Below are 14,813 nucleotides of genomic sequence, written 5' to 3' on the forward strand. Positions count from 1 at the left end.
CATCTAGAGCAGTTTTGGACCTTTGTGTTGCCCCAGACCCAGTACTCTAAGACCAGACTAAACCAGTTTGTGGCTATTGTGTTCCCTTTTCACCTTTGTGTAACTAGGAGAAAGTGGGGGCCGATTCCCCCTTAACCTTCATCCCCTATCATCTTCATCCATGTACAAACTCACACCCCTTGCTCATGATTGGTCTAAACCTCACCGAGGGCGGACCCCTTACCTGTGGAAATCTGATTGTATAAATACTGACATGTAATGAATGATCGTCACTTTTTGGGAGGAACTTTGAAACGTTCAGACTCGTCTGACGGACCTGTAAACTTCCTCTTTCTGCAGAAGAATATTAAATATCTTTTCTTATACATCTTGAAACGAAACAGGCTGCCATTATTGAATAATTTGCTCTAACAAGTTGGCGACGAGGAAACAAAGGGAGCGGCTGCGGAGGTATCCTGTTTTGTCCGTTTTCAGCCATTTTTCAGCTGACGAGCTGTTTTGAGACGGAACAAGACTCTCGCGCTTCACCTAGCAAGTGACGCGGTCGAGAGATCCCCTCTATTTTTTGGGATTGGCTGAGAGCGGATGATCAGGGCCTTGGCACGCTGTCTACGTAAACACACGAACAAGGGTAAGCCTGTCGATTTTCATTTGTATGTGGAACGGTATTTAATCGGAGAAAGATACCCGATTGGAGAGGTCTTTGTTTCCGGGTGCACTTTGTGATGCAAGGCTTGTGGCGTTTTTAGACGATTTACATGTTATCGTGGCTATAATTGCACCTGGCAAAACCATAGGACTGCTCTTTTTGTGTATATGATTAGTGGAACTGAACAGAGGTTTAGTTATATATATATATATATATATGTGTATCTTTCGATGTTGCTGTTATCTGGTTACAGAAAAAGTATTAACCAGGGGGAGTGGCTGCTGACCTGATTGCAGACAGGGACTAATCAGGGGGAGTTGCTGTTCACCTGGTTACAGAGAGGGCCTAACCAGGGAGTCTAAAACGATCGTGAACAGTGGTTAACTAGTGCCATTTGATTGTGCAGTAAATTGGTTAACTAAGGTCCAACATCAGTTAACACAGGTCCAAAAATAATCCTAGGTTGATCTAGGATTGGGTTTTTATTACACAGAGGTTAGTTCTGTGTAAAAGTGGGGAGGTGGTACTTTTCCATAAAATTCATTGAGCCAGTCAGGAGTTCTGAATTTTCCATGCATGATAATAGAGTTTCATTGAGCTGAAGTTCTGAACTCCAGTTTTAATTAGTTAATCAGTGTTAATACTTTTAAAAGGCAGTGCTGATCTTACAAGATTGCTACCTACCAGCCACCCCTCCCCTGGAGCCAGTGGTGTGCCGTCAGGGCCAGCAAGGCCTTCTCTGCTGGCCTAAACATCATCAGAATATACATTTTATTTTAATATATTTTTTCCACAAATATGTATTAATGATTCCCCATAGTCTATTCTCTTCATTTCATAGCTTTCCTCTTGGTTGCGCTGCTTCCAGTCTCCGATTGAGATTTGGAGGGCTGGCCTTTATGTTAGAGCTTTTATCCAATCAAAATGTGTTGCTAGGGGGCTCCAAAATCTGCCTGCCTGCACAAAAAACGGTGCCGCGAATTCGACCTGTAACTTAACGTTGGAACGAGAAAACCTGTGGCGTACCTCGTAAACCTACGTAGATGCGAGCAAAAGCAACAACGGCGCCTGCTGTAAGGCTCAATGATGTCAGCACCCAGCACGTCTTTTGATTGGATACGCACTATTGATACGCACTATTGATATTCACTATTGAGATGCGTAACTATGCCGGTAGATGTGAAACTTTTGAAAGTGCGCAGGGAAACGGAGCCCCACAACGAAAGCTTTTGTTGACTGTTCGATAATACTGATCGATTGTGTCCTGTTTTTGGGTAAACAATAACTTTCATTTAGGGGACACGATGAAAGCACCGAGTCCACAAACAGAGGAAACTACGTTGAGCTTCTTTCTTTTCTGGCTGAAAACCCAGATTTACATTACCACCTGTCCACAAACAAAGTGTTTACTGGGACGTCAGGCAAAATACAAAACGACCTGATTTTTGCTATTGCTGAAGTGATGGGAGAAGAGATCAAAATGGAGATTAAAAAGGCACCCTTTGTCGCTATTATGGTGGACGAGACGACAGACGTGGGTAATGTAGCGATCTTAAAGATGTTAGTTTAACACTCCTCATTGTAAATGCGGATTTATTGATTAAAAATGCTTCGGAAATATTAATATAACTCTGTTGTACTTGTCTGACTATGTTAAGGTGATGCAACACCCGGTTATACTGTGTTTCTGTCTAGTTTCTAGAGCCATGGCGTCATAACGATGGTATTAAGAGGTAGAATAATTCAGGTAGGAATGTGTCGGACATCACTGAAGGCCTAGGTGTGAAATGCACCGCCCGCCACTGCCTGGAGCCCAGAGTCTAATGAATGAATGAATGAATGAATGAATGAATGAATGAATGATCTCCACAGACTAAGTTTTGTGAATTGTATTTGTTAAAGTAATTGTTTTCTTATTTGTGATAAGACATTACAGTTGTTTTCTGTTTTTAGTCATTCCTTGTGTGTTTTTTAAGCTATTTTAACTAATAGTGCTATTTGTATCTATATTGTTTTCCTTTGAAAATATCTTGATTTTGAGTTTAAAATGAGTATAGAACTTTTGAAATTGCTACAGAATGCTGTCTACAAGCTGCACAAATTAGATTTTATGAAAGACAAGAGAAACGTTCTAGAGAACAACATAGCCAGCCACAAACAAATAATAGGCAGCAGGTTGTTAAGGATTTTGCATGTTATAATTGTGGTAAGGGCGGCCATTCCTATAGATCCTGTCCCACGGTTGTTAAGGATTTTGCATGTTATAATTGTGGTAAGGGCGGCCATTCCTATAGATCCTGTCCGACGTCAAAAAGGTTTCCTAACCATGGGAAACAGAAACATATGACTCATTCTGCACAAATTGGATTTTGTGAGGGACAGGAGAAACGTTCTGGAGAGCAGCGTGGCCGGCCACGGACACATTTCGGACAGTGGGGTGATAAGGGTTTTGCATGTTATAATTGTGGGGGCAACCATTCCTACAGATTCTGCCGACACCACAGCAGCAATTTTAGGAAATAGTCTATAATTGTTGTTTCTCCATGTACAGCTCCAGTTTTTGTATATCTTTGATGGTTTAAGAATGTTCTTGTTTTCCGACACTTTTAGGAAAATTGTTGAGTTTTGAATTTTCTTGTTGTGAAAAGAGACCCTAGTGGTTTTTGAGTTTCTGTTTTTCTATTTTAAAAACAATTTTTTTGCATTAGGCAAGGTTTTATATTTTCTAACCCAAGTCAGGGGGAGCTGCTTTCTTGCGCAGAAAGACCCTGAGAGTTATTTCTATTCTCAAGAAGGTAGGTTTATGTGTGAAACTCTGGGAGAACTGATCACTCTCCACTTTGAGTTTTTTGCATGAACCTGTCCAAAATTATATAGATCTGTTTGGTATTCATGCATTGTTCAGACCATGATGTATTGAGAAAAGAACCATGTGGCCTGTCGTATCAGAGGCTCATAAAATACTATATTTTTGATTGCTAACTCCCACTAACTCATTAACAATTAACCCTGGTTTTTCTTGTTTTTGAATGATTTTTCAGTAAGTATATTTTTGACATCGTAAAACATGACACATTTGTTTATGATTTTCAAATCACACGAAAATGTTCTACCGTTTCCTATTTTAATATTAAGATGTTGGTTTGATTAGACATAACATTCTGTTGCAGTTCATTTATTTATTTATTTGTTAACTGTCTCCTCAGACAGACCAGTGGTGGCCCTGTATTATTGCAGATACACTTGATTTTTGCCACGGCAAGAATGTGATATATATTTCAGAGTGGAAGCCGTTTTACCAGAATCCAGAGACGGCGTGCTACGCAATATCCAGCCAGATGATTGAGGGATGAACCAGGGCCACCAGAGAGGGAAACGACGACCAGGGTTACCAGACCCACCAGAGAACACCGAGGAGATGACGATAAGGGTGGCCAGGCCCGCCAGAGAGAGAGCCAGACGACAGAGGAGGAACCAGAGCCACCAGGGTGCCAGGCCCGACAGAGGAGGAACCAGAGCCACCAGGGTGCCAAACCCGCCGGAAAAGGAAGCAGCCACCAAGGTGCCAAACCCGCCAGAGAGGGAAACAACGCCAGAGTACGAGACCCGGCAGAGAACCACCAAACGACCATCGACGACAGTGTTCCAGTTTCAACAGCCCGGACCACCGAGCCTTCAAATCAGAGCATGGCCGTTTCAAGGAGGAAAGACACATAGTATCATGAGAGATTTTGCTTCGAGGATGAATTACTCTGATTGTTGGATCTGTCAACAGATACCTGTGAGTCCAGCCAGGGTCCAAAGTGTGGACACCTGTACTAGTGAAGATGCTGGTGAATGCCTGCATCATGTTTTCGATAGTGCTAAAGACCACTCCCCAGACCATGTCCAACATGGAAGGAGACAGACGACTGCCTGAACCTCAATGACACTGACAGACAACGACCGATTAGGAAGAGATTGAAGATGCAAGAATCAAGAAGGCGTCGGTCGTTTGGATTTTTTTTTATTTAATTTTTTGTCTTGTGTATGATGTACTGTGCTTAATTTTAAGCTTGGTTGTTAATTTTAGGATTTTTGGGTTGTGATTAATTTTTATTATTCTTTCTCCAAAAATGTTTTGAACCATATTTTTCTAATTGTTCTTGTTTTAAGAGTTTACGTCTTAAAAAAGTGTGGAATGTGAGAGAAAATTATTATATGTAAAAGACATTCTCTACATTTAAGATTCAAACTTCAGATATCTAGGGCAAAGCTATATAAACTGATTTCCTGTTGTAACCACACAATGAAACCAGTTTCTCTACTTAAAGTTTGACATTGGCTAGACCAGCGTTTCTCAACCTTTTTTCAGTCACGGCACCCTTCAAAAGTCGATAAAATCTCAAGGCACCCCAGTCTAAAATATAGCTATTCAAAAACGACACTGCATCACCCAGACAGCCCCATACACACACACACACACACACACACACACACACACACACACACACACACACACACTCAGCGGCTATTGATACAAATAAAAGTTGTATTATTATTATTATTATTGAGAGAGAGAGAGGAGGGAGTGAAAAAGGCAAGTGTGCATCAAAGGCATCAGGCACGTAACCGTGCTGTATAAACATGACACAGTGACCGAACAAGCAGGAATTTATGGAACACATTCATTTTCATATTCCCACATTTGATTGGAAACACCTATCCAGTCCATTCAACTTAAACACCGGGGATGCAGAGTTATTAAGCCAGAAAATGCGTCTCTCTCTCCTGCTGCGCGCATCCTTGTCTGGATGTATTAAATTCATTGCATGAAAACGAAACCGTGCGTTATTTCCCGAACTTTCCAACCCTGCTTAGCTTCCGAAGTCGGACGAGAGAATAATGTCACCGATCATCCATATAGAACAACCACCTCCACACGCTGCCGGCGAGCGAGACTGCCCTGCCCGATCGTACCCTTTTTCGGGAGCGGGGAACATAGGATAGGACCCTTTTACATGTCATTGATTTGCCTTCCAATTGTACAGTCAGACAGCAGGACCTTTGCTGTCTCTTTTGCAGCTTGTGGGCCTAGCATGTTATTAACTATTGCTGTGCATGCTGGCAATATTACGGACTCGGCTATAGTGTGTGGCTTCTTCGCCTTAGCAATAATTTCGGCTATGAGGTAAGCTAGCCTCCAACGCTTTATCAGAAACTTTGGCGCACTTCATCATTACCTGTTCTGGACGGCTATGGTGACTTTTCATCCGAACAAAATATTCAGCATCCTTGCTAGCTTGTGATGGATGATCTGTTGTCAGTTTGTCATGTTCCATGATTCTGCTTGTTTGCTTGTTCATTGCTCTCGAAAATGTCTTTGCGCGGTAAATGAAAAAACAATGCAGGCTAATTGCAGACACACTGACCTTACGCTGAACCCGGTATTGACATTGTGACATGGGAAAGGGGCGCGCGAGACAGATTTTGATGATGTATTGCATTTATTTATTTATAGATTTATTCATTCATTCATATGAACGTCAGAATATAGAATTATTTGACGGCACCCCTGAAGACGCCAGGCGGCGCCCCAGTGTGCCGCGGCACCCCGGTTGAGAAACGCTGGGCTAGACAACACACATTTAAATTATTACAAAGACCTGATTGCTCTCTTTTCTCCCGAGATGGACCAACCCATCTAGAGCAGTTTTGGACCTTTGTGTTGCCCCAGACCCAATACTCTAAGACCAGACTAAACCAGTTTGTGGCTATTGTGTTCCCTTTTCACCTTTGTGTAACTAGGAGAAAGTGGGGGCCGATTCCCCCTTAACCTTCATCCCCTATCATCTTCATCCATGTACAAACTCACACCCCTTGCTCATGATTGGTCTAAACCTCACCCGAGGGCGGACCCCTTACCTGTGGAAATCTGATTGTATAAATACTGACATGTAATGAATGATCGTCACTTTTTGAGAGGAACTTTGAAACGTTCAGACTCGTCTGACGGACCTGTAAACTTCCTCTTTCTGCAGAAGAATATTAAATATCTTTTCTTATACATCTTGAAACGAAACAGGCTGCCATTATTGAATAATTTGCTCTAACAGTGTGTGTGTGTGTGTGTGTGTGTGTGTGTGTGGTACCTGTGTGTGTGTGTGTGTGTGGTACCTGTGTGTGTGTGTGTGTGTGTGTGTGTGTGTGTGTGTGTGGTACCTGCTGGGCCTGGTTCTGGACGTCCTCCAGGGAGGGCAGGTCCGCCAGGTATTTCTCCAGCGTCTCGATGCGCTGCTGCTTCTCCTGGTTCTGCTCCGCCTCCCTCTGACAGCGCTTCTTCAGACTGCTGATGTAGCGGTCCCGCGTCTTCATCTGGGGGGATCATCATCATCATCATCATCATCATCATCACTATCATCATCACTATCACTATCATCATCATCACTATCATCATCATCACTATCATCACTATCATCATCATCACTATCATCATCATCATCACTATCATCATCACCATCATCATCACCATCATCAACATCATCCCTATCTTCTTCATCATCTCCATCACTATCATCACTATCATCATCATCATCATCACTATCATCATCATCACTATCATCATCATCATCATCACTATCATCATCACTATCATCATCACCATCACCATCATCATCATCACTATCATCACTATCATCATCACTATCATCATCACCATCACTATCATCACTATCATCATCATCTTCACTATCATCATCACTATCATCATCCCCATCATCTTCTTCATCCCCATCATCTTCTTCATCATCATCATCATCTCCATCACTATCATCACTATCATCATCATCATCATCATCACTATCATCATCATCACTATCATCATCATCATCACTATCATCATCACTATCATTATCATCACTATCATCCTCCTCATCATCTTCCTCCTCCTCACCCTAGCCTTAACCCTCCCCCACCTCCTCCTCATCATCATCACCTTCCTCCTCCCCATCATCATCATCTTCCTCCTCCTCCCCCCCCCCACCTACACCCTATTCATCATCATCATCTTCCTCCTCCTCCCCCCCTAACCCTCTCCCAACACCTACCTTCCCCTCCTCCTCATCATCATCACTCTCCTCCTCCTCACCATAACCCTCCCCCACCACCTACCCCCTCCTCCTCATCATCACCCCCCTCATCATCATCACCACCACCACCTACCTTCTCCTCCAGCTTCTTGATGTCCTCTGTGTATTTCTGGGTGTTCTGTTTGAGGAAGTCGTTGAGGTGGAGGACCTCCAGCTCCGCAGCGGCCAGCTTGCGGCCCAGGTCCCCGGGGCTGGCGCAGTGCAGCGGGCTGCCTCGCTCCAGGGCCTGGGGCTGGGGCTGGGGCTGGAGCTGGAGCTGGAGCTGGGGGGGCTGGGGGACCGCTACAGAGTCGTATAGGGACTCCTGGAAGAAAGAGAGAGGTGGGGGGAATAGTTAGGCTTTGAGGAGGTAGGTGGGGGGGGAATAGTTAGGCTTTGAGGAGGTAGGTGGGGGGGGTTACCTTGGTTTGAGGAGGTAGGGGGGGGGTTAACCGTGGCTTTGAGGAGGTAGGGGGGGGTTACCTTGACTTTGAGGAGGTACGGGGGGGGGGGGTTACCTAGGCTTTGAGGAGGTACGGGGGGGGTTACCTAGGCTTTGAGGAGGTACGGGGGGGGGGGTTACCTAGGCTTTGAGGAGGTACGGGGGGGGGTTACCTAGGCTTTGAGGAGGTACGGGGGGGGGTTACCTAGGCTTTGAGGAGGTACGGGGGGGGGTTACCTAGGCTTTGAGGAGGTACGGGGGGGGGTTACCTAGGCTTTGAGGAGGTACGGGGGGGGGTTACCTAGGCTTTGAGGAGGTACGGGGGGGGGTTACCTAGGCTTTGAGGAGGTACGGGGGGGGGGGTTACCTAGGCTTTCAGGAGGTACGGGGGGGGTTACCTAGGCTTTGAGGAGGTACGGGGGGGGTTACCTAGGCTTTGAGGAGGTACGGGGGGGGTTACCTAGGCTTTGAGGAGGTACGGGGGGGGGTTACCTAGGCTTTGAGGAGGTACGGGGGGGGTTACCTAGGCTTTGAGGAGGTGGGGGGTTTACCTTGGCTTTGAGGAGGTAGGGGGGGGGGGGTTTACCTTGGCTTTGAGGAGGTAGGTTGGGGTTACCTTGACTTTGAGGAGGTAGGGCTCGTCACAGCGCCCCCGCTGGCCCTGGAGGACCTGCTGCGCTCTCAGCTCGTTCTCCCTGATCCTGGCGTGGAGCTGCAGGATCTGCTGCTTTTGTCTGCCGAACACACACATACGCACACACATCAAACAACAACATCATCATGACGACGCCGTGGTCGGAGATCTACTGCTTTGACCTGTCAATACAAAACAAATGCGGTATTATTACATAAATCAGTGTTTCCCCTACAATGGCGGGCCGCCCCCCCGAACGGAACCCCCAGCCTCCCCAAGAAAGAGGAATTATTACAGACGTAGACACCAAACATCTGACAAGCAGGCTAAAATATCTGTGTTTTTTAAACGCATCCAACTCGTATCTGGCGAGTGGCAAGCCCATGTAACGTTAGTCTGCCAGTAGTGTCATATAACCAGACCTATCTCCGCACTTCGCTTCGCACTGTGGCAGCGCTGGAGAATAATAAAAGATTTTGCGTGAGTGTGTGCGCGTGACGCGAGAGAGTTTTTGCCGAGTGGGATGTCTGCAGATAGAAAGTAAGCAAGTTGGAGTGTTCTGACAGAGAAAGTTGGTTAAAATGGGTCGTTATTATTGTGACTAGAAAGTGTCTTGACTATAATTCCATGGTGTCAAAGAACAAGCAAGCTAGCTAGCTAGCTCAGAGGTGATGAGATGAGCTAGTCTGCTTGCACACTTGCCAGCTAAAGAGCTTACTGGATGCACTTTATTATTTTAGTTTAAGTAGATATACAATCTTTCTTATTCTGCTAGAATTGGGCTTTATGGTAATACCATAATGGCATATTTACAGTACATGGACAGTGGATTGAAGCATTGGAAATAGGGCTGGGTTCAAAAAATCGATTTCCCGATTCTGAATCGATCTTCATTGAATGAGCGATTATCGATTCATAAATCCCGAGATCGATCTTTCATGCATTTTCCTGCTTGCAGCTTCAACCCGCAACGAGATCTCGTGGCCAGATCTCACGCTACAAGAATGTATCATATCTCACGCAACGAGAGGTCTCAACACTGTAAAATCTAAAAACATGGCGATGGCAGGGACACTCAAGTCACCACCAGGCTTAAAGGCAGATGTCTGGGTGCATTTTGCATGTACAAATTATGACGATAGAGATGAGCAGGACAAAAGCAAAGCCATATGCAAGCTGTGCAAGGTTACATTTTGTGGAAACATCACAAATCTACGGAACCACTTATTGACGCATCACCCTGACGTGAAACATGGAAAAGCGGATCCGAAACAAGCCTCGCTGATAAAGACGTTTGGTTGCAAATTACAATCAAATTCTCCGCGTGCCCAACAAATTACAGAGGCTGTAGCAAATTGTATTTGCAAGGATATACGCCCGTACAGCGTTGTCGAAAATGCTGGCTTTCGAAGCCTCGTCAGTGTACTAGAACCACGCTACGTGTTACCGACACGCAAACAGTTGAGTGAAGTGATAGTCCCAGACATGTCCGCGCAGGTGAAACGTGACATCGCAACTTCACTTCAGCCAGCAGAGAGTTGCCATAACGTGTGACAGCTGGACATCCAGAGCAATGGACTCGTACCTGACAATCACTTGCCACTTTATCAGCGAGACTTGATTCGGATCCGCTTTTCCATGTTTCACGTCAGGGTGATGCCTCAATAAGTGGTTCCGTAGATTTGTGATGTTTCCACAAACTTATTGTTACTGTATACTACAGTATTTTACTAATCATTGATTTTCCAATTATGTTTATTCCTGAATAAAATCTTCCAATCTCCAAAAAGTGAGAAAGCAGTAATGAAGGGCTTTAGTTTCATGGACATTATGGTTTACAATGTGTTTTTTGTTCCCCAAAATACCCTCATCTATTGCACTATTTTCGTTTGAGTTTTGCACATTTTTATTTTGTATATAACATATATATATATATTATGCAAATAAGCTATTTGAGACAGTCCTGAGGGATATGTGATGTCTTGTTTACCGATAGGCTATGTTTGTAGCCCCTTTATTTACACTGGCTGCAGTAAAGCACGTTAAAAAGCACTTTTTGTAGTGTCTGATTTAGCAAAATGTTGGTCAATGATGTTCATTCATGTTCCAATAAGAAGTACATTCATGTAACTGCTTTGGAGTCAATTCTTAATGTAAACATTGATATGTTTAACAATGCTACATGTTATAGGGTTCCTTGAACCATTTATAGCATTAGTTCTGAGAATCTCTTCATATTCAAGGAAAATTGATATTGTAACTAAATCGAATCGGAATCGAATCGAATCGTGAATCGAATCGAAAGCTGTGAATCGGAATCGAATCGTTTTGGGAAATCAGTGGCGATACCCAGCCCTAATTGGAAATGTCTGTTTTTTATAGTTGGACATACACATTTTTTTCAGGTGAGAGAGTAAAGTCAAAATGACATTATCTGACTGCATTGCCCACAGCAATCCAATATTCAATTATAATTATGTTATAAATTGATATGGATCAATGTATACTTCTTATTAGATTATAAATACTCTGGTTGTTATGTTTGCCTTTTGGTTGACAGCAAAATAGGGAGAGAGGAGGATAGAGAGGGAGAGAAGGAGAGAGAGCAGGATGGTGTCGGCACACCAGAGAGAGAGAGCAAGAACCAGGTGAGAAAGTGGACATGTAGTCAAGACCACATAAGTAAGTAGCCTTGAGAACCGATGGTTCTGGAGCCTAATGGCCCTTAGGGGGCTCCTGTCTCCTGTTTCCGTAGCGTGAGGTGGCTTAATGTACAAGTACACCCCCTGGACATGACGCTGGTATGTCGCAGGGTCTTACCCCCTGGGCGGGGGGGGGTCCATGCCACGGTCCATGCCACCCCCCCAAGGCAGCAAACCTAGGGGAAACACTGTATATATAATGTAAATATCATCAGCCTATTGATACTAAGGGAGACATTGGACATTATAGAACTAGGATCACTAGGCCATTACACCATACTCGTGTTTTTGAGATTTGTATTGACAGGAAAATGGACTCGGGTGCTGATGAGGCACTGTCAGCTCCAAATAGCACCTAGAGCAGTACTGGAACCGGTACAAGGGTGTACCAGGACCACCATCAGGTTGTATTGCTGTCATCTTTACTGTCTCTATTGTGTTGTTGATCATAACTGTGCTTAAGTTTCTCCTTTGGCAGGACCTGTGACCATACTGGATGCAGAACGATGCAAATACAACACAACATTTATGGACAGTGTGTACGCCGATAATATGCAAGGAATTTTTCCTGGATACATGGTGTACAGGTTTTTGCCCTTGCTTGCTTGTTTTGTGCCGGTGGTCCTGGCCTCCCCTGGACCGCTGGGTACTGGTAAGCAAACTGGCTAGTAGTCGCTCTATTGGTAGAGGGCTGCAAGGGAATTTTTCCTGGCTACATAGTATACAGGTTTTTTTTTAACTTTTGCCTGCTCGCGGCTCTGTCAGTATTGATTGATTGATTGACTGATTGACTGAACATTTTCATTGTGTGAAGCGCATTGAGTTACATCTTGTAAGAAATGCGCTATACAAATAAAATTTGATTTGATTTGATTTGATCAGATACAAGGGTATCTATCATTAGCAGGGGAGGCCGGGGGCTGTAGGAATCGGAGGCCGGCTCATTGTGTGGCAGGGAATGGAACAGGGACATATGTGATACCGTTCCTGCATTACAATGAGCCTCCGACCTTTACCTGCCTTTCAGCAGAATAAAGGTCACTGTTGAGGAATGGCAGGGGATTGAGCTTGGAATAGTAGCATGTAGGCACGCATGCATACACACACACACACACACACACACACACACACAAACACACACACACACACACACACACACACACACACACACGTCAGCGCCACTCTGAAAGGGGACACGTCAGACACGTGGCTGTACGCATCTGATCAAGGTCAATAGAGGGACCGTGTGTGTGTGTGTGTGTGTGTGTGTGTGTTTGTGTGTGTGTGTGTGTGTATGCATGCGTGCCTACATGCTACTATTCCAAGCTCACACTGTGTGTGTACCTGTCTATCTCCAGCTCTCTCTGTCTCAGTAGCCCTTCTTTGATCTTCACCAAGGTGTTCACAGGTAGAGAGGTTCCTCCCAGCATCTACCAAGGGAATACACACACACACACACACAGACACACACACACACAGGTTAGCTCTTCATCATCACCTTCATCATCACCATCACTGCCGCCACCACGACCACCATCATCACCATAAACATCATCCTCTTCTTCATCATCATCATCATCATCATCCTCACCACCACCACAACCATCATCATCATCATCATCATCATAAACATCCTACTTTTTTCATCATCACCTCTATCATCAATATCAATTCAAAGTCATAGAATATTTGTTTGTACACAGAAATACATGTTAATGTACATAGACAGAGTTTAACTGAGAGGTTAGCCTAAACAATAGCAGAGCTCGTTAGGAACTGTCACGGTTGGGCCGTGCTGACAGGCTGTTAACAGGGCTGTGTTGGGTCACACGTCCTGATGATCCATTAAAACACAGGCACAGGGGAGGGAGGGAGGCACGGGGAGGGAGGGAGGAGAGAGGGAGGGAGGGGGGGGGAGAGGGAGGGAGGCATGGGGGAGGGAGGGAGGGAGGGGGGGGGAGGGAAGGAGGAATGGAATGAGAGAGAGAGAGAGAGGGATTTATACCGGATTCCACTTCCCCTTCAGAGAGGAGAGAGGGAAAGTGAGAAGGGGGAAACTAAGAGGTGATCAGAAGTGTGTGACAATGCCCGCCCCCCCCCCCCCCCGTAACCCCTCAGAAATAACCCCCCAAGTCATACCCCCCCAGTAATACCACCCAGTGTTGGCCTCATTAAAATAGTCTGTCTGCTTCCTAGAGCCTGCACACACACACACACACACACACACACACACACACACACACACACACACACACACACACACACACACCTCATGATGACAGGAACCAGGTGTCCTACAGACAACCCTCTCTGCCTACTTCACATAACTCACTCCTATTAATAACCTAGCTATTGTGACACACACACACACACACACACACACACACACACACACACACACACACACACACAACAGAAAGGTAAACAGAGCACCCCATGGGAGATGGCCCATAGTAGTGATAACAAACACAACCCAGGAAGTTTCCATGACAGCTGTGTTTGTGTGTGTGTGTGTGTGTGCCTAGGTTACGCTGGGACAAGGCAGACTGTGTTAGGGTGTGTGTGTGTGTGTGTGTGTGTGTGTGTGTGTGTGGGGGGGGGGGGGGGGTCCCTAACAGGTTAAATAAGGTCATCCTCATCACCATCACCACTACCATCATCACCACCACCACAATCATCACCACCACCATCACCATCAACATCAACATCACCATCACCATCATCACCATCATCATAGTGAACAAATGCTGGCTGGCATTTACCCTGTGTGTGTGTGTGTGTGTGTCTCAGAGGAGACCAGGGGGGTATTCCATCAACATCGCTAACGGAAAATTCTCACGACAGAGAGAAAGAGAGAGAGAGAGAGAGAGACCACAGTCTGTTACACCCCAGCCACCCCAACCACAGCCTGTTAGACCCCAGCCACCCCAACCACAGTCTGTTAGACCCCAGCCACCCCAACCAGTCTGTTAGACCCCAGCCCCCCCAACCAGTCTGTTAGACCCCAGCCACCCCAACCACAGCCTGTTTGAACCGATGCCGTGTGTGTGTGTGTGTGTGTGTGTGTGTGTGTGTGAGAGAGAGTGTGTGTGTTTAAAGCTGAACACACACACACTCTCACACACACACACACACACACACACACACATACACACACACGCACTGAGTGACCACAGTGACCTGGAACAGATCGGCGACCTTGAGTGCCATGAAAGGCGCCATATAAATAAAATGTAATAATAGTAATAATAATATCTAAGATAAGATAGATAGACTTTAT

At 45.2% G+C, this 14,813-nt stretch overlaps 1 protein-coding gene across 1 annotated transcript in view; it reads right to left on the bottom strand.

Moving 5' to 3' along the window:
• Positions 1-14,813, bottom strand: part of cep85l (centrosomal protein 85L) — a gene marked incomplete at both ends in the record, with an annotated part of 80,789 nt that overhangs the window by 5,446 nt on the left and 60,530 nt on the right. Inside the window, 4 exon segments of the mRNA XM_080535966.1 lie at positions 6,851-7,003; positions 7,850-8,080; positions 8,814-8,931; positions 12,878-12,963. Coding sequence (XP_080392092.1) covers positions 6,851-7,003; positions 7,850-8,080; positions 8,814-8,931; positions 12,878-12,963 — 588 coding nt within the window.

Source organism: Nansenia antarctica (assembly GCF_963989245.1).
Source record: "Nansenia antarctica genome assembly, chromosome: 1".
Lineage (NCBI taxonomy): Eukaryota > Metazoa > Chordata > Actinopteri > Argentiniformes > Microstomatidae > Nansenia > Nansenia antarctica.